This window comes from Astatotilapia calliptera, chromosome 2, assembly GCF_964374335.1.
Source record: "Astatotilapia calliptera chromosome 2, fAstCal68.1, whole genome shotgun sequence".
Lineage (NCBI taxonomy): Eukaryota > Metazoa > Chordata > Actinopteri > Cichliformes > Cichlidae > Astatotilapia > Astatotilapia calliptera.
The window spans coordinates 10,704,336-10,727,778 of NC_137423.1; the positions used below are offsets into that span (position 1 = coordinate 10,704,336).

A 23,443-nucleotide genomic window follows, 5' to 3' on the forward strand; every position below is an offset into this window, starting at 1 on the left:
AAATAGAGCGACTCTAAAACTCCAATGCAACTGTTTGCTTGATGTTTGTAAGACTATTCAAGCCCACTAAAATATTTCCCAGTTGTGATTTATTTCAGTCAAACTAATCTAGGCTTTGGGGCTCGATCCAGGAAGTCTCCAGGCTGCACGTCGTTGTGCAGAAACACGCTGTGTGACATTTAAAACACGCCGCTGTGACATGTGCAGGTGTGTAAAACAAACTCACTCTGATGTAAACACTATGAGTGAATCAGAGCTCAGGTGTGCGTGCGCTATCTCACCTGTTTGGTCATGGAGTCTATGAGCCGGACGTAGAGATCCTGTTCTGTCCTGATGCCTGAAAAACACACAGAGAGAAGCATGAGCATACACACACACACACACACACACACAGTTCAGATATAAATTACTGTCATCAACATGCCCGCGTTTGCCTCTTATGCTAATCCGCCCCCAACAAAGGATCTGATTCCTGATAACGTGCTGTAAATGAATTCTGTTCCGATTCATGTCCTGGTTGTGTATTTGTGTTTTCTAGCGCTCTTGTCGTCTCGCCCCGGCGTCGCTCACACCCCTCAGCAAAAACAAACAGCGGCGCTGCTCCAGAGCTGTTTATTATTTATGGGCCAGGCCGCCTTCTCCGGCCCCCCCGCCGCCTTTTTCCTCAAGGATAACAAGGAATCCTCATTCTCCGACAAATTAAATATCAATCAGAGCTGCTTGTCTTTTATTAGCCATGCATCCGGGCGTAAATGTGACACAAACACGACATGGGGTGGAGGAAGTAAATTGCAGGGAACACCTGTTAGCGGCGGAGCAGCTCTAATTGTATTGTGCGTTTGAGCTTTTTTTCCCTCTACTTCTTGCTTTGCGGGCCGTTTGCTCGCAGCTTCCTCTGCTTTCTAATTGACATGATTCACTCCTCGCTCTGCGGCTGAGCGCTGAGCAGTCTGCAGCCTAAATGGCGGCTATCCGTCCCGCTTGCAGATGAGGTCAATTACCTCTGTAAGATGCTAATCCGACGACGCCGACTCATATTAGAGTGATTTATCCCCCTTTGGAAGAAAACGCTCTTTTATGTCCCACTTTATCTGGCGTTTCTGCGGGGGTCTGAGAGCATTACGGCCGCCCTCCTCCTGCAGCTCTGGACTCGTGCCAGCACAAAGGCGAGCTGTGTGTTTTGAATCAGCAAAAGATCCCTCCACTTCCCCCACACCACACCACACCACCACCACCACCAACCGATGGACAAAACAGAGCTCAGATATTCCAGATGTCCGCCGCTCCGCGTGCTGATAATGAAAAAGTTTTTCCAGCCTCGCAGTCTTAAAAGTGCACAGCTGAGTTAAACTCTAACTCCGGTGAGGTGACCTTTAATATAAATTCCATCTCCGCTAATTCTAAACTCTAAATCATCCAGGAAAAGTTCAACCGCAAACCAACACAGACAGTTTCACCTGTGGGAAAGAGCGATCATTAACTCGACTTCATCAATCAATACTGCAAATCTAAAATGCAGCCTGAACAAAGACTCGGCTGACCTGCAGCAGCAGCAGCATTTAAAAATGGCTCACTTCGGCTTTAATTTCATGCTGTCAGTCATTCTTTAAGAGCACAGCACATGCAAATGTGTCTCCAGTGTAAGGAACATATTATTGATGGGTTTTTGGACTTGGACCTAAACAACCTGCAGCATGCTGGCAGAGCGGGCTGCTTCACATCTGCCTTCATTACTCATCACGAACATTGAGAATTAGCAGAAATATTGGCATTATTTCCATTATGCTTTGACCTCAGATTGCATCATCAGTGCTTTCATTGTAGCTTTTTTACATGCTGCGAAAGGCAGACGCTTCTTTCTGCAACATGATTGTCTTACTTGCACTAGATCTACTGAATTTCGTCGCCGTCACGCTTACCGTAAGTACGTGACAGCCTTCTGCCTACGTAAATGTTACAAAGAACGACGAATCAGAAGAGGGATTTATTAAACCCGTTTGTTCCTGCTGTTTTTTACTTCTTGTCTTTGTCTCTACCGCCTCTGTAACCATCCTCTCTGCCTCTGGTCTGATTTCATTAACTCTTTCCTGCTTCAAACACTCCTAAAATCAAACTCCAAATTCTTTCAGCTCCAATAAACTGATCAATATGTGGCTTTTTGAAAAACAGGATGTACAAGATTTAGCAAAGTTAGACATTAACAGGAAGTGAGCTAGCTAGTCCCTTCTACAGATGGTACAACCTAATCTGACTGAAGGATTTCTTTAAACTAAACTCTATTGCTCTGATATAACTTTGGACTTTTGTTTTAAAACTAAACAGCACTGACGTAAAATGCTAAAATAGACCAAACTTCAGCCAAAGAACCTCTGATCCATCCAAAACACGAAGTTAGTCATTAATTAGTCTGCTGTGTGGTTTGGGTTACTGTGAAGTCCTGATGCTAAACTTAGTGTTCACACTGAAATCTGAGAGCGATTCTATTCTGAATAGATATCAGTAGTCGGGGATACCAGGAGCCTGTGAGCTGCAGTTACACCAAGAGGGTTTAAAAACTTCGTCTGAACAGAAAAATAAAGGAGAAAAAACCAGAGCCTCATCCAACACAAGAGACACCTGGACCTGAAATAAAGAGACGCTGCAGTTTTCTGCAAACTGGTTTAGTGCAACTGGAAACCAGTCCTAATGAAGAAGCCCTGGTTCAGAGTCAGGAGCTACAAACGGACTAAACAAAAACAGGAAAATCTTCTTCAGGGTTCAGTTAACAGGAGGAGGCAACGGAAAAACTCTGACAGTAAATATGTGAGGAAAAAGTTGTAATTTTTTTCTTTTTCTACCTTCAAAAATGACTCGCTAGCAGGATGTTTACAGCTTACAGAAAGCATTTTCAACCCTTTTTCTTTATACAGACTTCCACCTCTGATTCCAGATCAGTGGCATATTCACACACTCGGCTCACCATTGCTGTAGAGGAGCTGTAGCCTGTAGTGGATTCCATTGTTGGTCTTCTCGCCGTTGTACTCCTGTCACAAAAACACAAAGTACACGTTAAACAACGACATCCTGACTGTGCATTTGACATGTAAGAAAGTATTACAGAAAGGTTATTTAGAAATCCTAAGAAAAGCAGATGATGATTGATGATGTGTTGAAGTAAAAGCCACTAAAAGGACGCCTCTGCTGAGCTCACCGAGCTGTGAAACATGACAAGTTGTCAACAAAAGCTGGTCCAGAGGACCCATGGTCCTTTTCCCAAATATTAGAGCTGTTAGGTATCATATTAGCCTGCTATTCATGTTTTCTGCTCCTGTCAAAGAGTAAGGAAGAGCAATGTAAAAGCTAAAAAAAAAAAAAAAAGAGTCTGCACCGCCACCAAACCACAGTCTAACCAGAATCTCTCAGTTAAAGGTGTTTACACACTTGGTCAAGTGCAACACACCAAATACTAAAAGCAAAAGACTCCAAGCAAATCAAAACCAAACAACACACAAAAAACAATAAGCTGAAATTAATTTAAGCTAGCAGCTGAATGACACTCCCTGTAACCTTTGACCTCTCTGATCCCTATGCTCCTCTGAAACGAACACAAAGCTCCAATAAAGTCAGATTAGAAGACGTTCATGCTCTGTGTTATCAGGACACGTCCCAGAATGCATTTCACACCCATCATTTGCATCCAAGCATCACTGTTTTATGAGGAAAATAACAGATTTGAGTTTAAGCTTTTATTTTGAAATTTACTCTGAAATGTTTTTGGAGGTCTCGTCGACGGGACAGGTGATGCCATACCTGACCTCCGCAGCTCTCTGATCACTTTCTTACCTGTGTGAAGGAAAAGTTTAGGGTTTTATTTCTAATTACGCCTAAACATGCATTTAACTGTCAGGTAATCTGTGCCTCAGACTCTGTAGTTAAAAACATCCTTTATTCTCCATCCATCCGCCTCTTTTCTCCTTTTCTTTCTGTCTTGACCTTTCCTCCTATCTTTTTCTTCTCTTCTCTCTTTCAACCTTTACTCCCCTTTTTTATCATGCCTCCCCTCCTCGCTCTCCCTCCTTTCAGCCTGCGTTGGTCGGCCACTCGGTGCCAACTGTGCCCGGGAGTGTTGGCTCAGTCCCAGTGTGTTTGTGTTGGGGGGGGGGTATCAGGGCGAGAGACTCGAGGTCAAAGCAGAGGTGAGGTGAGCGAGTGGGTAGAGAGGAGAATATGGTGCCAGCTGGCAGCCGATCAAAGAACAAACACCCACAAACCTGTCGGGATGTTATTATGATTATCACCAGTGTTATTAGCAGCGGAAGCGATTCTCATGTACTTTCTGTATATTGTCAACAACAGATCCAAACTTGTGTATTTTTGGATATTTACACTTCATTTTAACTGCCAAAACATTCTCTTTCAACATGGGACCCGTCTTACAGATGAAGTTCCACATAACCAGGATTTCATTGTTGTTACTGGGGCTCATTAAACCCAACAGTCACATTAAAACTGAGGTTTTCTGTATCCAGCTGACAGGGCAGCATGAGATCAGAAAACACAGACATCACAGATTTGGATCACCAGCTCAATGGGTGTAATTTAAATGTTAAAAATCAAAAAATAAAACTAATGAAAATGTCAAAAGATGCAGTTCCCCTAGTGTCCTCTAGAGGCTTCCGCAGAAGGCCAGTCTCCACGGACTCGCATGTTAAAATGTCGAACTTTAAATGATGCTGTGCGTTTAATTGTACTAACAGACTGTCCAAGAAGTCTGAGTTCCAGTTTTAGAGAAATTGTAAGATTTTATCTGGATGATACTGATTAGCAGGTATCTGTTTCTGAGTGTGAAGCTATGAATGAAGCTTGCTAACTAAGCTAGCTAGCCTTAGCTGCTAACTTAGCTCTACCCTCTCGTCCAAACATGGTCACTTCTGACTACAAAAAAGTACCATGGCAGTTTTCAGAGTTAAACCTTCAAAATAAAACATAAAACAATACCCGATTCAAAATTCAAAAAACCTCTGGACCGCTTTCTGTGTTACTTTAAAATCGTTCCCTGTAAGTCTTGCTCTGACCACATGCACTGGGCTCTTGTTATTTACTGTTAATCATTAACATGTTTCCTGCTTTATTTTGTAGTCCTGTTAGATTTCTTTTCATCCTTTGTTCTCTTCCTTCGTTTTTTCTCCATAAGAGCTTTGCTTAAGATTAAGAATTAAGGGGACATTACCTGACATGGGCCTCTGATGTATGAAAGGTAGGAACATTTACTACAAATTAGATCTTTTCCTGGTATTTTAGAATTTTAAGCCTAAAAACCTGACCTCTTCTTTTCCTGTCAAAGATGTAAATTAAAAAAAAAAAAACACCTAAAATCTGAAGAAGATTCTTGAAGAAATAAAAAATCTTTTCACCTTGTCTTTCTCCACAAAGTCCACGTAGGAAGTCCTCTCGATCTCCACCGGCTGACCCTGACGGTCGTACAGCGCCAGCACGAAGTGGAAGAAGTTGGACTTCCTCAAGTTGGATGGAGGCTGTTTCTCAAAGTGAGCTCGGGCTAAACCAACCCCACTGAAACAGAGAAAGAAAACGTTACCTTCCAACTCAACAGGATCACACACACTAATCTGGACAGCACAGTGAATTGATTCATATTGATTTATAGGCCCGTGTTGCTGTGGTGGGCACCTTAAAAGTGGGATGATCATTTTCGACTTGGAGTTAATAAAAGCTCAACAACAGAAGAATTAAATGAAATGAATTCCAAATCTTCAGAGTGGACATAATCATGTGTGAACATTGGGCAAGTGGCTTCAGTTACTGAAAACAACATTAATGGTTTACAACTGGTTCTTTCTTCTGTAATCAGAATGACTAAGGTGCTTCCCTTTGAAGGTGGCGGTTTGTCACTAGTGGACAATCCAAGATCCGGATGTCAAGGTAACCGGTTTCATGTGTTTACTACCATGTCCTATATGTCAACTTAGCAGTTGGAGGTTAGTAAGCAGTTAGCTAGCTAGCTTCCATGTATGACGATATACCGTAATCTGTCCAAAGTATTTCTAAAGAACTAAAATGTACAGCAGTGATGGTTAATGGTGAGAAACATGGTGGCTAGCTACAGAGCTATAGTTAGTGTAATATGAACACATTAGCACAGTGAAGACGGAGGATGACGGTTAAACTATTGGTCAGGGACAAACGCCATCATATGACAGGAAGAAGATGCCAAAAATGGATCAAACTAAAGCCAAGAAAACACGAGACATGATCAGCGTGAGGTTAGTCATTAATGTGCTGCTGCGTGGTTTAGATTAGTCGCTGTGAAAGACAGCGAGAACGATCACTCAGGAGTTTTTGGGGGAAAACAAAAAACATTAATCCAACGCAGGAGACGCTTTGACTGGGAACGACACGCCTGATACGACATCAGCGACCATGTCTTTGTGCTGATCATCACACAGTGTCATACACGCAACGTTACCACAAAGCGGACCAATCACAGACGCTGTGGTATGCGTTGCCATTTTATTATTTAGATTTAGAAGGTTTTACAAATAAACCCGGACACATAAATAAATAAAAAATAGGGTGATGTGAGTTTTCTGGCCTTCACAAGGTTATAATTAATCTTTGCTTTTACAGATATTGGGATGTGGCGTCTCCTCTGCTTTCATTAACATTAAATAAAGAGATGCAAAGTCACATGATAAACTGTTGCTGCAGGAAGAGGTTAAATAAATGAGTTTAAAGGCAGCAAATTAAACTCTAAAGAACAAAAGAACAAACAAATTTTTATGTTAAATTATTTTTTTGTTACATTTCAATAAAAAGGGAGGCAGAAATGAAATCATTACCGAGAGTATTGCTTCTAATGCTGATTATCATAATGTAAACAACCACCGGCTGGGGGTCAGAGGTCACCCTGCTTTTGATTTCCAACCTCCAGAATCTGAGGAAGCCTTTAACTGAGTGTGAAAGCTGCAAAAACATCAACAGTGTCAGCGGCTGATTTTATTTTGGTATGGAAAAAAAATCCTTGTTGATCCTGAAATAAAATCAATGCTCCAGCAGGAACAGACCTCTGCTCTCAGCCCACAGAAGCGCGATGTGTCCGAGGGGGAGACGCTCCAAACAGCAGCTGAATATTTTTACATCAATCTCATTTTCCTGTTCGTTTTGTTTCCTAAAACGCTTTATGATCAATATGATCGCCGGGGCACAGATAAATATTTATTCATGCTCAGGGTTTGTTTTTGGAAGCTCGCCCGTGCTCTCTCTCGGTCTCCGAGCTTCCCAGCTCACGGGTGTATTCCCCAGACGGCAGATTAATACAGCCGTGACCTTTCTGCACCCCCATTACCAATGCTTAATGCCTCATTTGTAGGCCAGTTTGTTGAAAGCTAATTCCTCCAACTCGCAGCGTTTGGCCGAGTGAAGAGTCTGCAGAGAAACTCCAGGAGGAGGAGGAGTAGCTCAGGTGTGTGTCGGTCAGGTTTTAAGGGGGGCTCGGTGGGAATAAGAGCAGCTGAGTGTCAGAAAACACAACAGTGTTAAAGTAAAAATAACACCGAGAGGAATCACAGCGAGCAAGTCTTCAACACGTTCACCGACAGATATTTTCAATGAGATCCCGAGAGAAGGAAAAAACTCCACAAGCATCTGTTTTTATCCATGTTTCTATTTTCATACACCTGACAGGAGCTACGCTGGAAACACAGCGAAAAAATAAATCCTTCAACAATAAAACAGCATCGAAAGCCCACAAACAGGCTCCGTGTTTGATACGAGTCAGTAAACAAAACCGATTATCTGTCAGTTTTCACATGAAGATGGAGAAAACTGAGTCTGATTTACTTTCCTGGACCCCAAGTTCCTGATAATAGTACCAATTGCTTGTATTTCAGTGGACATTCACTTGTGAAGTCTGGTCTCCAGGTCATGGAGGCAGAAGCCAAAGCACAAATACCCAAACCCTCTTTCCCCAGCAGGCTTTCCCAGCCAGGAGAGAATAAATTAAATCCACTTCAATTTTATTTATAAGGCACCGAATCACCATAACAGTCACCTCAAAGCGCTTTGTATTATAAGGTAAAGACCCCAAATATCAAACGACCCACTTTGAGTAGCACTTGGCAACAGTGGGAAGTAAAAACTTCCTATTAACAGGAAGAAAACTCTAACAAAACCAGGCACAGGAGGGGCAGCGATCTGTTGGTACCGGATGGGGATGAGGGGGAAATGAAATGATCTCTCCAGCGAGTCTTGGGTCTGTCCCAGGGCCTCCTTCCCTAACTACTTCCGCTATCTCCTTTCAGCATGGAGAAGCAGCTCAGCTCAGCTCCTCACCTTGTCCTCTAAGGTGGTGCCCGGCACCATTTCAGAGGAAGCTCATTTTTAGGAAGCTAAAAATCCTTCATATCATCAGCAAAAACACCATTCGACCGGTGACCATCCACTTTTTCTACGCCTAGAGATTCTGTCCGTAGACGTTACGAATAGCATGGATGACAAAAGGCGACTGTCAAAATCCAACTCCGACCCTTCGAAAAATTCCTGGAGATAAATCCAGATCAGCTCAAAGTTATTCCTTTCCAAGTCATTCCCATGCAAACCTGTCCAAAGCTTTTAGAGTAATCGTGCTCACAAACACTCAAACTGCAACAATCACTGAGGGACAGAGTCTCCAACAGGCCAGCAGCCAACAAGGCAAAGGGCCGAATTCAAAGGTTTGTTAAACTCTCAGTAAAAGCGCCTTTGAAGCCTTTGGTGTTAATGGGTTTAATGTCAATAGTTAATTTTTCTGTCTCCTGGTTGCTGTGATCTCTGAAAACCTGATAGAATAAGGGTAGAGAGTTCCTCCACTCTTGGATCTGGATCAGTTTGTGATATTTTATGGAGTTACATCTGAAACGTTTGCCCCTCTCACAGCAACACGTTCCTTGATCTGGACCTGGATGAACACCAGAAGTTCATCAGTGATGGAAAGTGATGGTCTACGGACAGGTTACCTCTGACTTCAAATGACAGGGTAAATTAAACATACACTGATGAGCCACAACATTAAAACGGAGCCTGGTATCGAGTCCGTTTCTGAACACAGGCGTCCTGTGCGATCACGCACCAAGATGAGGCCTGAATCAGCCACGCTGAGTCTAATCTGATTTTCAAAGTGTGCAAAGACACTGCAGAGCAGGAGGGCATCGGTTTGGGATGTCTGAATCCCTGTCACACTTCAGTCGTTGGGGCGTTTGCACACTTTTCTCAGATATAACTTAAATAAAAGCACATTTTTGGAGTCATAAAACCCAAAGCCTGCAGACCTGCTGGTGTTTAATATCGCTGTGAAGCTGACATAAATGTGGATTTTAAAGCAAACAAACACCGAGACAAGCGGCTCGGTGAATTTGGCACCTGTTTCATCCCGAACGCCATCAAAAGCATCGTTTCCCCCACTAAACCAGCCCATTATCCCAATTACACACAATGATCTGCAGCGGCCCGTCCACGCAGCCGATCGCCACCCTCTCCTCTCTGCTCTGCCTCCACTCAGAAGGCTCGTTAGCATTATTATTTCAATTATGCTAATTGCGGCTGCATCCACTCGTCAGCGCCGCCCGTATCCGGCTGTTAGCACTTGGCACAAGGTGTAATAAAAACAGTATCGATGGCACACGGCTCGCTCGAACATGCCCGGAGTGTAAATCACACGCCAACAGGCAGAGAGGAGAAAAATAAATAAATAAACACACACACACAGACACAGAGAACAAACACGACGAGGCAAATGAGGGCCGCCGATCTGCACGTTTCCACTGCAAAGTCTGAAATTAAAGGTCAGCAGGAGTCGTGTTGAGCGCTGTGCAAACAATTACTGAGCAAGACAGCCGGTGCAGGGAGCAGTCAGTTCATATCCACGCTCACGGTGGCTGAGTTAAACCTCCGTCTTTCCTTCTCTGGGATTCAAGCACCGCCGAAACTCGCCTCTCATCCAAACTTCTGCAAATCTGCGCAACTTCCTTTCAAATTCAGTCGCCTCCTTTCATTTACAGGTAATTATGTTAAATACCGAACTGTCCTTATTAATCTTATATTTGACTCTAATGCAGAATTTATATAAAAGCTCGACCTGTGACCCAACTGACTAGTTTCATTTTAAAGCCACAGAGCTAAAGTTTGAGCTGCCACCATGAAGTTATAACTTTTCCACAGATGATATGGGAGATTCACAGACTCAGATACCTGCTAATCGCCCTTTTAGTACAGTAGCCTTACAGCAGCCATAGTATTGGTCAGATGCAGTAAGAGCCCGGTCCAGTTCAGGTGAAGCTAGCAGACAGCTAGCAGCTACAGCTACCTGTGTCACTATCCACCTGTCAGTCAAAGAGGCCATGCTCTTAATAACGCACATTTTAAGCCATCATACCATTTAAACAGGTGAGTTTAAATTCTCACTGTAGAGACCAGACAGTTTGTGTATCAGGCTGTAAACATGTTTATCTCCGCTGTAAAACTTTAACATGGGAGTCTGTGGGGACTGACTCACTGCTGGAGCCTCTGGTGGATGTTAGAGGAACTGCAGGTTTTGGCACTTGTGCCATTGATCATTTTTTTAGCTCCTCTTAAACACAAGATTTGAAGATCAGGTAGGCAGGGCATCTGTGCCTGAGATGACCATATTAGAGATGGGGTGTTTAGTCTGACCGCTCTATGACTTCTGAATCTGTCACCATGTAATCTGAACATCCACCCTGGAACTGGAGATTACGACATATATGTAAAGAAGGAAAAGCAGAATAAATCAACCTTAAAGTGAGCAGGAGACACAAACTGTGCTGCCACCATGAGGCACATTTACACCTGACATGCAGCCATCACACACACCCTGGCTGTAGGTGTGTGTGTCCTTCAGTAATTTTATATCTGCTTCTTTTTATTTTGCACATTTTGTACAGGTTTTCTTTCTCTTTACACACAATTTGTGTCCTTCTGTTTGTTTTGTCTTCATGAGTGTTTTGTGTATTTGTTTAAACATAGCTCTGGATGCAGGACCACCGGGCCCCTCAGAGCCACGCTTTCATGATCAGACCGGGTACTGCGAATCCTCCACAAGCTGGAAAATAAATCTCACACACACACACACACACACACACACACACACACACACACACACACACACACACACACACACACACACCATGACATTAATCAAACAGGAGATGGAGTGTGACCGCTGTTTGAGTCTTTAACCAGTGTGGCCTGCTGCCTCACACACTTACATATAAATACACACACACACATCACACAGGCCTAATGAGCCGTACAGCCGTACACGCACACATGCACACAGTCTGTCTGGCTGCCAGCATGTTAATCAAATAAACGGTGGATGTTTAAATCTGATTCAGTTGGAAACAAACTCGCAGCAAACACACCCTGACAGGACACACACACACACACTGAACGGTAATCTCATCACAGCAGGAGTAGCAGTAACTTCTGTCAGCTCTGAATCCAAACTGCGACCCGGCTCCTACTTCCTGTTTAGCACATTAGCTGATCACAGGTAAAAACGCAGAGCAGCCGAGGCTGATGGGAACCCGAGGACGCGCTCATCAGTAACATGTAGAGGGGAGCTGTTACAGGTAGCATCGACAGCAGCTAGCTGAATCATCATTCAGGTAATCTCACTACACAAATCTACACTTATCACAGACACATCATTTTATCCTGATGAGCTCGTTTTCAATTCAAGGGTTCTGCTTTCACCAGGAGCACGGTCTGCTGTCAAACAGCAGGCAGGGACGCAAACACACACCCCCACACGCGCACGTGAAGTTTTAACAACGACGCGGCGTCGGCCTCCTCAAACGGGCAGGTGAGGTGCATCTTCAGAGGTGTGAGGTCAGAAAACAGATTGTTTGGTTACCTTCTTCTTTCAGCACGTTACTGTTGAACATACAGAAATCTCATCCTGTGCAGCCGCCCAGAATGAATGTAATTAGCAGAAACACACACACACACACACACACACGCAGCAGCTCCTCTCTAATTGCTGTGGATATTGAGTTCGGCTTGTTAAAATATGCACATATTGTTCCTGTGCACTACTCTGTGTGTGTGCGCGTGTGTGTGTGTGCTGATTTATGCAGGTTGCACAATTACCCATGAATACATTTACCCAATCAGACGTGTGTGTTTTGTTTCTCTCACACACACGCAGACACACACACCTGTTCGGTTAGCTCTTATTAGCCGTGTAATATGAACTAATGAGTCGAGGCTGAAAAGCGGCGAGGAGATGGCCAGCAGGTCGTCCGAGCGCGATCGCACGTGTCCGTCTTCGTGTGGACAAAAATTCCGTTTGAAAGCATCAGAGCAAAGCGAGCTCTGCGCTGAGAGCATATCTTCAAACGCCGCCTCCCCTTCCGATCCTCAGGTTTAATTATTCTGAGTAAACACAGGTATGTATGGAAAGCAAACAGTGTCAAAACACTCAGATCAGTACGACACTTCAAATGATATATTGTGGACGTACAGTGACCACACAGTCCCGTGCATGTAGATATTAAATATTTTAACTTTAGATTTTATAACTAAGTTTACATTTCTCGTTTATCGGAGCAGCTATGTTACGTCTCAGCACCAAGAGGAAATTCATCGTTTCACACATCTGAAGCTGCGATTCATAAAACAGAAATCTGCAGACCTGCCAGCACTCCCATACTTCCTGTGTTTCTCCTGTATTTTAAAACCATCTCCGGGCCGCCTCCTGTTTTGCCGTTTATCCCAGAAAATTCCCATAATCTGCACGACTGAATAATTGGAATACATGCATGTGCAAGTTTTGTGTTGCTCTAATGTTACCTAAGTTGTTAGACTGTCTATAAAATGCAGTCTGCACACGCTAAATACAGTTTCAGCCCATCTGCTGGAGCAAAGCTCTGAAGGAGCACACGGAGTCAATGAGCTGCTGTCCTCGCTGTGGAGCGTCGCTGTGGAGCGTACGATGAGGGTAGAGCAAAGAGCGAGAATTTAACAACACACTAAAATAAATCACTGTGAGTTGAGCCACCCGTGCAACTCTGTGAGTTTGTGTAACTTTGACAAAGCTGGACAGATATTCATCGATCTCAGCTCCACCACCAAACTCCATGGTAAAAACCACCTATTTTACATCAATTGTGCAACTTGTTTTTTTATACTTTGCACAGAGTAATGATAATTTAAAAGTAATCAGATTACATGAACGTGTGCTCTATGCTGTATTCCTGGAGGAACTCCACCTACTCTTCCTCTCAGTTTAAGAATGATGACGCCGTGAGAAATGCACTGTGGGTGGTTTCTGGTGGAGCGACGGTCTGCTGTGGGTTCAACGGCGGTGGCGGGCGCCGTCAGGGAGGAAACACCCGCTGACTGATTTCCATTTATGCACCTTAATAGTGTGTGTCATTCCTAATTAGGGCGACTGGCTCGGGGAAACGGTGGCTCGATGCTGGAATGGCTGCTCCTGTCATGCTGCAATTACCAACAAATTAGTCTTTAAGCTGAGGGGCTTCTGCACACACACTTCTGACCAAGTGTGTGTGTGTGTGTGAGAGGAGTACGCGTGCTAATTAGTGCATTCTGTGAGGTGTTCAATGTGTGAAAATGCATCTAAGTGTAAAAGCAGACGAGATTTCACGGACGTCAAAATCCGACCTGCAGCTGTTTGTTCTGCAGTTTCACCTTCGATTAGCACGAATAAAAAGAAAAAACACAAACAGGATTAAAATCACCAACCGGTCGACAACCAAATCATTAACATTTACCTTCCAACGTCAAACCAACACACACACACGCACTGAGAGTGTTACACGAAAAGTTAAACAGCTCTTTTTTTAAATGGAGTTTGGTGGATAAAAGCATCATCTGTTAATCCAGTTGGTGCTGCGCATTCAAGGTTAAGAATTTCTAAGTATTCCTGGTTGACCAAGGTAATCTGATTACCAGGAGCTCCTCTGTTTATCATTTTAAGGCAATTCACAAATGACAACAAAAGCATATTTGTGTGCATACAGTATGAAACAGGTTCTTTTAGAAGAGATTTGTTAAACAAACTGTTAAAAAACTTTGTCTGAACTTTGGTGTAATTATTCCAGTTTAATTCACGTATGTATGGAAAACTAACAGAAAGAAAAAACAGATAAACTTGAAATTTTGAACCTCGAAAGTAATCGATTTAAACAAAACTTTTCATGTTTGTCCTCACTGGTGCGTTCAGGGTTCCAGTTTTTAAATAAGAAAAATGCAAAACTGTTGATTTCCGAGTTATCAGACAATTTACATTTTGGCCGTTTGGATCTTTCAGAGAGTAAAACTTAATTTTATAACCTGGAAGTGCGCGGGTTCGTACAAAGCCGAGCACCAGTCGGGTTACGAGACCCACTCGGCTCCAAATACAGTGAAGTATGAGATGTGCAGATATTTCATCATTTCAGGTTCTTTGGTCTGAAAATCAGAACTTTTAGGTCCACATGTAGATTTAACTGCTCTCTGGACCACGTCATGCGTGCTGCGTTCAGGTGCATTCCTCCAGTTCCTCTGGGGGAAAGAAACGGTTCATTTATTCATCGACTCTGGTCTGCGCGGTGCCTTCGGGGCTCTGTAAATCTGAGCTTTTGTGGTCAAGAAGCCGCTTCCAAGAGTTCAGTTTGGCTTTGGGTTTATGAAGAGAGACGTCTTCTTGTGATGCTTTAATATTTTACCTCCCCTGCTGAGGATGGATGAGAGCTGAGCTAACACAGCTGCACGTTTCCTGAAGTCAGCTGTTTCCTCCCAAAGACATCCTTTACCCTGTCACACACACACACAGGCCGAGCCCATTAGCGTGGTCACCTGCTCCTCTCGGGTTAATTGTTTGCAGCTTTTTTTCCTGTCTTTCTCGCCTCCCGTGATTAGCCGAGCTGCCCGTGGCGGCTGACATTCAGCAGAGTGTCGGCGTTTGTTTCTACCACTGCACTTCCAGGAGGACGGTGTGCTGGGCAGGATTTACAGACAGCGGCGGCTGTTTTTTAAGGTGTTCAGAGTTTAACTTAAGTGAGGAGAAGGAGGAGGAAATGCATTTTTCCTCGCCAGACTCAGAGAGTAAAGCCTTACAGAGAAAAAGGTGTGCGGGCGCAGGCCTCGGCTGACCTCTTCATCATCTGCGGCCGCCGCTGAGAGTTACGACTCTGATAAAAGAGTCTCTCAGCGCGAGAATCCATCACTGCCAGACGCCACAGCCCGTCTCCGAGTACCAATCCGCCCACCACGGGGGACCGCCGAGCAGAACGCCAAACGCTCCATGATTGAACTGATGACGGATGACGCCAAAGAGGGAAATCCCCATGTCGACGTTTATTCACCCGCCACCCGCCTCCCCCTCCACTCGCCCTGATCACCCCAGAGGACGAAGACGGGGCGTGGAGGACCGGATCGCTCACTCTGCTCGCTCCTTTTTCTTCCCGTTTCCTCCTCTCAGGGAGGGTCGAGGGAAATCTGTTCACCTGAAGCTCCAACACACACACATTATAAACACACACCTGCCAACAGCGTGAGAAAAATCTCCCCCTCATCATTACAGCTTCTACAGAGTTTCTAGAAATGACCGTTTAAAAGTCGTCGCTCATTAGAAACTTCCCAAAGTTTGTTTAAGAAACAGCGGATCTGACAAATAACTGAGGTTAAGGTTTGGACGAGACTCAAAGACCTGGGTCGAGTTTTTCAGTCTTTCCTGTGATAACCGTCCCACCACACTGTGAAATCATAACATTAAAAAAAATCATCGTAGCATAACGATGATTTTTTTGCACATTCTTCCTTGTTATTTATTGTCAGGTACACTCAAACCTAAACTGATGAGTCGCCCTTGATGGAAACCTCCTTAAAAAATGGTTTTCCTCCAAGACTTAAAGTTTAAAGCTCAGATGTGTTGAACTGTGACGGTGATCCTGCATCAGACGCAGACGGAATAAGACTGAAACACTCGGTGAAACAACACGGGGTTCAGTCTGTGGGAGGTTTACTACAGACAGTACACATCCCAAAAACACTTCTAAACTTTATAAAAATCAGTGTCTGGTGCTAAAATAAGCCTGAAATATGCAGATTTGTTTGCTTTAAAAGCAGAAAATATGAATTTCCTGGTGTACCTGAACGTAAATCAGCCCTGTGATAAATCAGACCTGTCCGGAGCGTGCCCCATCTTTGGGACAATCTCCTGAGCTGGATGATGGAGCACGAAAGTGGATGGTTAGAAATGACAGACTGCTGTGAGACTGTGGTCAGGAGTTCATCTGTGAACACTTCTGTCATATACACACACACACACACACACACACACACACACACTCACACACTCACTGTTTCATCACCTGCTCACCAGGCGTGTTTCTAAGATGATGGCAAAGGAGGTCTGATTAGAAGTAAATATAGTGTGAAAACAGGAAGGCGTCTATTCTGAAACACGATAAAATCTCTCCAGATGAGCCCATACAACAGTCGGGCTCTTCTTCACTGTTTGTTCCTCCTCCTCCTCAGCAGGAGGCCAGCTCCCTCCCTGCTCCCGCTCGTACAGCAGGAGCCAAACATCATGTGAACGTGTGCTTCCTTCCTCTAAAAAGGTGTAAAAGCTGGAAACAGAATTTCAAAATAAAAGCATGAACTCCTGTCTCCTGCATGAACAGCTCGTGACCTTCCCTTGTGGCTGCCGCAGATCAGCAGGTATTGATTAGACATCTAAATACACAAATACACTGCAGGATGAAACGTGTGATTGCTTTCTGCCTTTTAATCAATAGAGAGCACCGTAAACCTTTTTTTCTAATGCACGGCATCAAACACCTTACAGCTGTTCAGTGATCAGATCAGGAGCTGATCGACTCACTGATTCAGATTTGCAGCTCCACACTTTCAAAACTCTCGGCGCTTCTAAACGTCTTCTTACAAAAACAACAAAACACTGCAGACTACCTCGAACGAAGAGCTTTTTTAGTTTCCAGTCATGTGAAAGTTTCTCTCACTGATCTGAGAACAATAACATTTTAGGATTTATGCTGAAAGCAAAAGAAGAAAAAGATTAAACATCAGAACGCATCCCCTAAACCTTTCAAACTGAAGTTGAGATCGTGTCACTGAAAGGTTAAATCAATCAGCCCGGTAAGCAGGACGTTTGAAAAGTTAGAGATCAGCTGTTGAATCAGAGAAAGACCTGATTTCAGCCTGATCAGGTCCCAATAAGCGATCAATAACAGGACTGCATGTGGACGCAGTGACATCATGTGTCTGTGCTTCACGCGTCCAATCACATCCCTGCACGATAAGCCTGACCACATCAGCTCACAGGACGCATCCTCACATAAAGAAAACTTTGGGCTGGCTTCAAAATAAAACATGAATTCGGAGCTTTATTCTGAAGCTCTGGCATGATGGTTGATATTATTCTTATTATATTATTTTCCATCGTTAAAAATCTCCAAACATTTTGGACGTTCAGTAGCGAGAAAATAAAATCTGTCTGCCGCGTTTCAGTTTTTTAAAAATCAAACCAGAGGAACGCGGATGCTCGCTGGTCACACTTGTGCGTTTGTGATAGAAAAAACACTTTTTATGAGTTTACAGCGTTAAAGTTGCCTCATTTTAAAGAACTAATGAAAGCAAATGTAATCTAATTACACTGTTTGTAACCCTCACTGCATGCGATCCATACACTTTGTGTTTTTCGTGCTTTGCTTTCAGTGAATTTAAACTAAAACGGTGTTCACTGAACTTCTAATGGAACAGCTCATCGATAAAGTTTTTGTGTTTTCTTGTGTGAAACAAAGTTTATTCTCTTTGTCTCGTCGGTGCTGCCGCCATGATGACATGCGCCTCTAACTCACTGCATTCTTGGGTTTTTGGGAAACAGCGCTGGTGTATTTTTATCTACAAAACGATGCTGGGTAAACTTCCAGCTGACCTCTGACCCCTCTCAGATCACTTCCAGCTAAGCTGCATCACTTCAGCTGAATATTTCAGAGAAAGCTCCAAACATGAGTTTATCGTGCTGTTTGTAAGTTTGCATTGTGAGGCGGTGGGACTGCAAGGTTTTGTTGTGTATTTAATCACCTCCTTTGCAGATTTTTCACCCCGCCTTCTACACACAAGCTTATTTTCATGCCTGCATTTTTTTCTTCTGTCTTTAAACCTGACTTTTTATTTTATTTCTGCAGAACTTTGAATATTTTTATCTGCTTGAACAAAGGTGAGATTAGAACAGTAGTTTGATAAATGCCTCACAAAGAAACCACATTGTAACTCTCATCATTACATAAACGACTGGCTGCTGTGTAAAGGGTTAACTGCTTTACATATAATAACACCGTCTTGTCCTTATGGATGAAAACATGTCTGTTTAATGCACACGTGTCCAGGTTTCAGTCTGGGAAAATTAAAACATCTCATTCGTGAGTCGAGCAGCTCATTTCTGCGTGTCACACTTTTTCCACAGGAGGTTTAAACCCACAGAAACCTCAGTGAGATTTCAGCGTGTGTGGATGCACAGCAGAGGAAACGAGGAGTTAAAGAAATAAATAAATAGACTCGGTCTGAGATATACAGCTAAGCTGAACCACTTCTCTTTTCTATCCAGTAAAGACGACGTTCTTTCTTCCAGTCGAACGTAAGCTGCTTGTTTTCTATTTGACCTTTATGAATAACGTTCACATCAACATAAATACAACATAAACACGAGTTACTGAGAGTCCACAGAGTGAAACTGATGTAAACTTGACGTCCAGCAGTCTATTTAAGTCCAGTTTTTAACTTTAAACCAGCTCCAGATACACTCACATTTAAATGCAGCGAGTCGTCTTTGATTTACTTTACAAATAATCACATTAAACGGCTCCTCGCCGGGTTCGTTCCCTCTGAGGTGCTGCTGTTGAACCTTAACACGAGGTACTTATTTGTCCCCTTGAGGTTTGTACTTAACGGAGATCAGCTTTGAACCTGTGCTGATGATTTAGTTTCCTAATGTAAAAGCAGAAAAAAGGCTTCAGCCTCCTCACATCTGCACGTCTTTGCACTAATAAAAAACCCAACGTCTGCAGCGCCATCGAGCAACTTTGCTTTTATTAAAACGACACACATGAAAACACAAGTCGACCCGAAGCGCTTTCTGCTCTCTCTTTTTGAATACACAAAAATATAAATGTGCCGAGAAACCGTTGAAACGCGAGCGTAAAATTAAAGTTTGACCTCATTTGTTTTCAGCTGAACTCGCACTGCATCACTCTGCTGTTACTGCTGGGATCACACACGTCTCCTTTTGCCTCAAATGAAAGTTCACGTGCAGCCACTGTGGCTCTGATAACGAGCCTGGAGGCCGTGCAGGTGAAACCTTCACTGGTGTGTTTTCATGTTTTTCTTCACATTAGAACTTCATCTGCTGCGCATTATTATTTCACCAACACTCATCGTCCTTCTGACATTTCTTCGTGATCTGTGTTTTTTCTTTTTTTTGTCTGATAACCCTCCTTTCAGTGATTTATGATTATCATAAATGTCTAAATATAATTTAAAGCTTTTTATCGGCGTTGGAAGTTTCCCTAGGAACGCTCAGAAAACAATTTCTGACCCAAAATTTAACAAACTCCGTGTGAGATTTCACAGAAATCTGAGGGCTTTGAGACGGACGAGTGTTTTTGACGTATTTACACCCCAAACCTGCTGTTTGTTTCTTCAGGTTTGACATCTGACACGCGATGATCAAATAAAGAATCAGATTTTATAGATGTAATCGTTACGATAAAGGTCTAAATCTAAATGCATAAAATGTTTGCTCAGGAGAATATTCGTCGTTGAAGGTTAGACGATGCTGAGAGGACTGTGTTTGACATTTACAGTCAGGTTTGGACTGTTTTAATGATTTTAACGCAGACGTGCAGTTTAGCTCGTCTGCGTTTGTGTTTTTTTATCCATGTCTTATACAGAAACCTCTCTCGATGTGATCAGATTATCACGTGTGGATAAAAATCCTCCCGTCAAGCGTCTAAAGCTGATTTCTGTCGGGAGTAAAGATGCAGCTGTTTGAGCTTTGACTGGCTCCTCGTGTTTAAGTCTTGGTGTGGTCGTGTGTCTCTGAGCTTCAGCGGCGCTGTTTCCTGTCACGTTAGAAAACATCTCAGACCTGCTAAGCTCAGCCACATTTCTTTCCCGTGTCCTTTGAGCACGTGCAGCTTTAGCTACGCTTGCACGGGTGATGGACAATTAGTGAGGTTTTTATTGGGGAAAATTACCCTCAGATCATCATTTTTTATTGTTTTATTGCTGACTGCTTTCCACTGTGAGAGGCTGAAGGAGCTGGAGTGCCTGCCATCACTCGTCCTGTTCCTGACATTTAAAAATCCCTCAAACTGCAGTGAATTTAACCTCCCTCATCAGAATTAAACAAACCCTCGTTCATGTTAGATTATCTGAATCATCTCAGGTGTGACGTGCTTTATTCCGCTCTGCCTCTTCTTTCTGAAACTCGACTCTTTGTCCATCTGTCTGCGCTGCACACACAGCATCTCCTGCACATCTGTCCGTCCTGGAAGAGGATCCCTCTGAGGTTTCTCCCTCTTTTCTTTCCTCCTCATCGTTCCGGCTTTTGTCACTTTCAAGCTTTTGCTGAATGACGTTTAAATATTATCCACAAAAAGAAAGCAGTGATTAACGTGTGCACAATAAGTGTGGGAACTTTCCCACGCTGTACACATCTGAGTCCATTTGCTTCCACTTCTAAATGCTGCTTTAAGATTACAAATGTGCAGCTTCAGTCATTCCAGATTTTCTTTAAAGCAGCAGAAACAGTCTGCGACCTCTCCTCTGTGTGATTGAGAGTTTCTACATTTAAAGCCGAGACAATGGCAGTAAAAGCTTAAACTGATCAGCTGGCGGGATGTTTAGAAAGTTAAAGGACGTGAGCAGAGAGAAGCAACTCGGTGTAATGAGCTCAGATCCACCTGCTCAGGAAACGGCGAGGCTACAAAAACACTGAATCCAGTTATTAAAGCAACGTGCGGATGAAGGACGGACGCTCGGGATCAGCGTTAATGTGCAGGAGAGTTTAAGTATCCGTGAGGAGCGTTTGCCTCAAAGTCCTCAGAGTGTAAAATTCAAAACACAAAGAGTTGCTCTTTGTTTAAATTCAGCCAGAAACAGGAATAAAATTCAGCTTTTCTCCAGCAATATTGATTTTATTTTAAAAATCTGCAGTTTGGAGTTTTGTGTGCAGCAATACTTCTTTTTTTTTATCTGATGTCTCTGGATGCATTAAGTGCAGAGATCTCCCTCCTCTGCAGCTTAGGGCAAATTATTTTATTTTATACATATTTTTTTATCTGTATTTTGGTCTGAAAAAAATCTGTCATAAATATCTGCTTAGCTCTTCACTTTGTGCAAAATTAGGTATGCAAAATGTATTTATTGTGCAGGTTTCACACACTTTAGTCTTCAGATCTCATTCTTCCTTATTTTAAAGCTAAAAATGGTATTTTATTAATAAATCTAAAATTAAACTGAAGATTTTGGATTTATAAACTACAAATATGCTTCAGCCCATGTGTTTATGTTTTTACTGACGCGTTTTGATGAGCTGAGAAAATAATGTTAGTGATTATGTGTGCAGGTGAGGAGCTCGGACGGATTTAAACCACAGAACAAATTCAGGAGGAGATGTTTTAAAGTTTACAGGGAGTCAGAGGCCATCCCACGCCGTGGACGGATGCGGTTTCTGTGGAGCTTCTTCAGACTGCTGATGGATTTTTTTTCCTCTCTTCGTGTTCAGGTGATTTAAACCTGAAGCAGAAAAGCGCGCATTGATTTATCTGAGTGAGGCGGTCAGATTTCAGCCGGAGATGCTTTAAGCAGTTTAAACTCTCAGATTCTGCGTCGCGTTTTAATCAGTAGAAAAAAAATAAAAATGTGGAGTTTCTAGTGAAAAAACCTAAATGTAAAAACTGTCAGTATAAAAAATGTAAGAGCGAGATTTTAATTAAAAGCTGAATGAGTGTTTTTGTTGTTAAATTAAAGCTGCAGTTTGAAATTAATTTAACCTGAAAATAAAAAATAGTAAAAACACAAAAATCGTTTCAAAGTGATTTTAAATGAAGACTTTCTGCTTTCGGCTTCCTTTAACCTGTGACCCACTTTCACGCGGGGTTATTTTCCTTCACGCGGGGTTAACTTTCTGTAATTCGGGATTATTAATAAATTAATTCTGGGTTTTAATGGTTTGCTGTGATCGTGAGAATTATTCTCTGAGCTGTTCTCAGGGCAGCGGCTTCGAGCCTCCTCGCGCTCTGTGTGCGCACCGTGTCTTCTGGTCCGCGGGGTGGGAGCCGTGGACGGTATTTCACGCTGAGGTTTGTGGAGCGCAGGCGGCGGGCAGCCGCTGGAGCCGACCCCGGCAGAGAGGAGCTGCGCCCAGGCGCTTAGCGCCTCGCGCTCCCACAGGTTTGATTATTTTGGAGGCTTCCGCCTTTGATCATTTTTATTCTCCGAGCCTCTCGGACTCACTCTGAACCTCACACTGAACCTCAAAGTCAAACTTTACAAACCGGATTTTTATCGTTCTGAAGTTTTAGAGGAGCGGAGCGCGTGGGAATCGTCCTCGCGCTGGTTTAACTTTGCCTTTTTCTTTTTGCCCCCCGCGCGCGACACTTTTCAGATCCTGCAAGATGCAAACTGCCACCTTCACCTGGACTGTCACGCTCACTCACTCACTGGCACACTCACGAAAAGTCGCCCGCGTGCTTTTGTGGGATTTTTACCTCTGTGCCGCTGTGTTGGCGTCCAAAATCCCCGCGCCCTGCATCCACGAGCGGACCGGGGTCATGCCGGTGGGGAGCGGCTCCTCCTTCATGGTTAGGGCCCCCCGGGGGAGGCTGTCCTGGATGGAGAACATCAAAGTGTCCTTCTGGGAGCTTTGTCTTCACCAGAAACACGAAAGAAGAAGAAGAAGAATAATCCTCCCTGTACCAGCCACTCAAAAAGCCAAAGGACCACCTGGATTAAGGTGGAGAAAAGAGGAGGAAGGAGGGGAGGAGGAGGGGTGGGGTGGGGGGGCACACGAGCGAGCGAGCTTCCCCAAAGTACCGGGTCCTGATCCAGAGAAGAGCCCCGGATCCCTGTGGGTGTCTCCGGGGTTGTTTTAGATCCCAGCCCCGGCTCGCAGCAGTCCGGGCTTTAAAGCTGCGCCCGTGTGAAGTTAAAGGCGGTCGGAGAGAGGAGCGGAGAGCGGGGAGAGCATCTCAGAGGAGGCGGCGGAGAATCAGCCTGACGCCGCGAGAACGGAGCGGCAGAGCCGGGATCAGAGGGAGGCGAGCAGCCGCGGATTGTGGAAAAATGAAAAGTGGGATAAAAAAACAGGCGAGCGCTTCAAAAAGGAGTAAAATGAAATGATTAGCAAACAAGAGGGAGG

General features: G+C 43.7%; 1 protein-coding gene across 8 annotated transcripts in view; it reads right to left on the minus strand.

Moving 5' to 3' along the window:
• The window catches only part of LOC113031912 (transcription factor COE3), a 136,409-nt gene extending 113,343 nt beyond the window's left edge, over nt 1-23,066 (minus strand). For 3 of the 8 annotated variants that reach the window (XM_080305378.1, XM_080305375.1, XM_080305349.1), the window contains exons 1-3: nt 5,394-5,758; nt 2,960-3,023; nt 282-337 (exon numbers count right to left, since the gene is read on the minus strand). In XM_080305378.1, the coding sequence (XP_080161504.1) occupies nt 282-337; nt 2,960-3,023; nt 5,394-5,687 (414 nt within the window). In that variant the 5' untranslated portion in view covers nt 5,688-5,758. Of the gene's footprint in view, nt 1-281; nt 338-2,959; nt 3,024-5,393; nt 5,760-22,793 lie in introns of those variants that run through there. The other 5 variants (XM_026184453.2, XM_026184444.2, XM_080305382.1 and 2 more) reach the window with 4 other exon arrangements.
• Nucleotides 23,067-23,443: the final 377 nt, after the last annotated feature.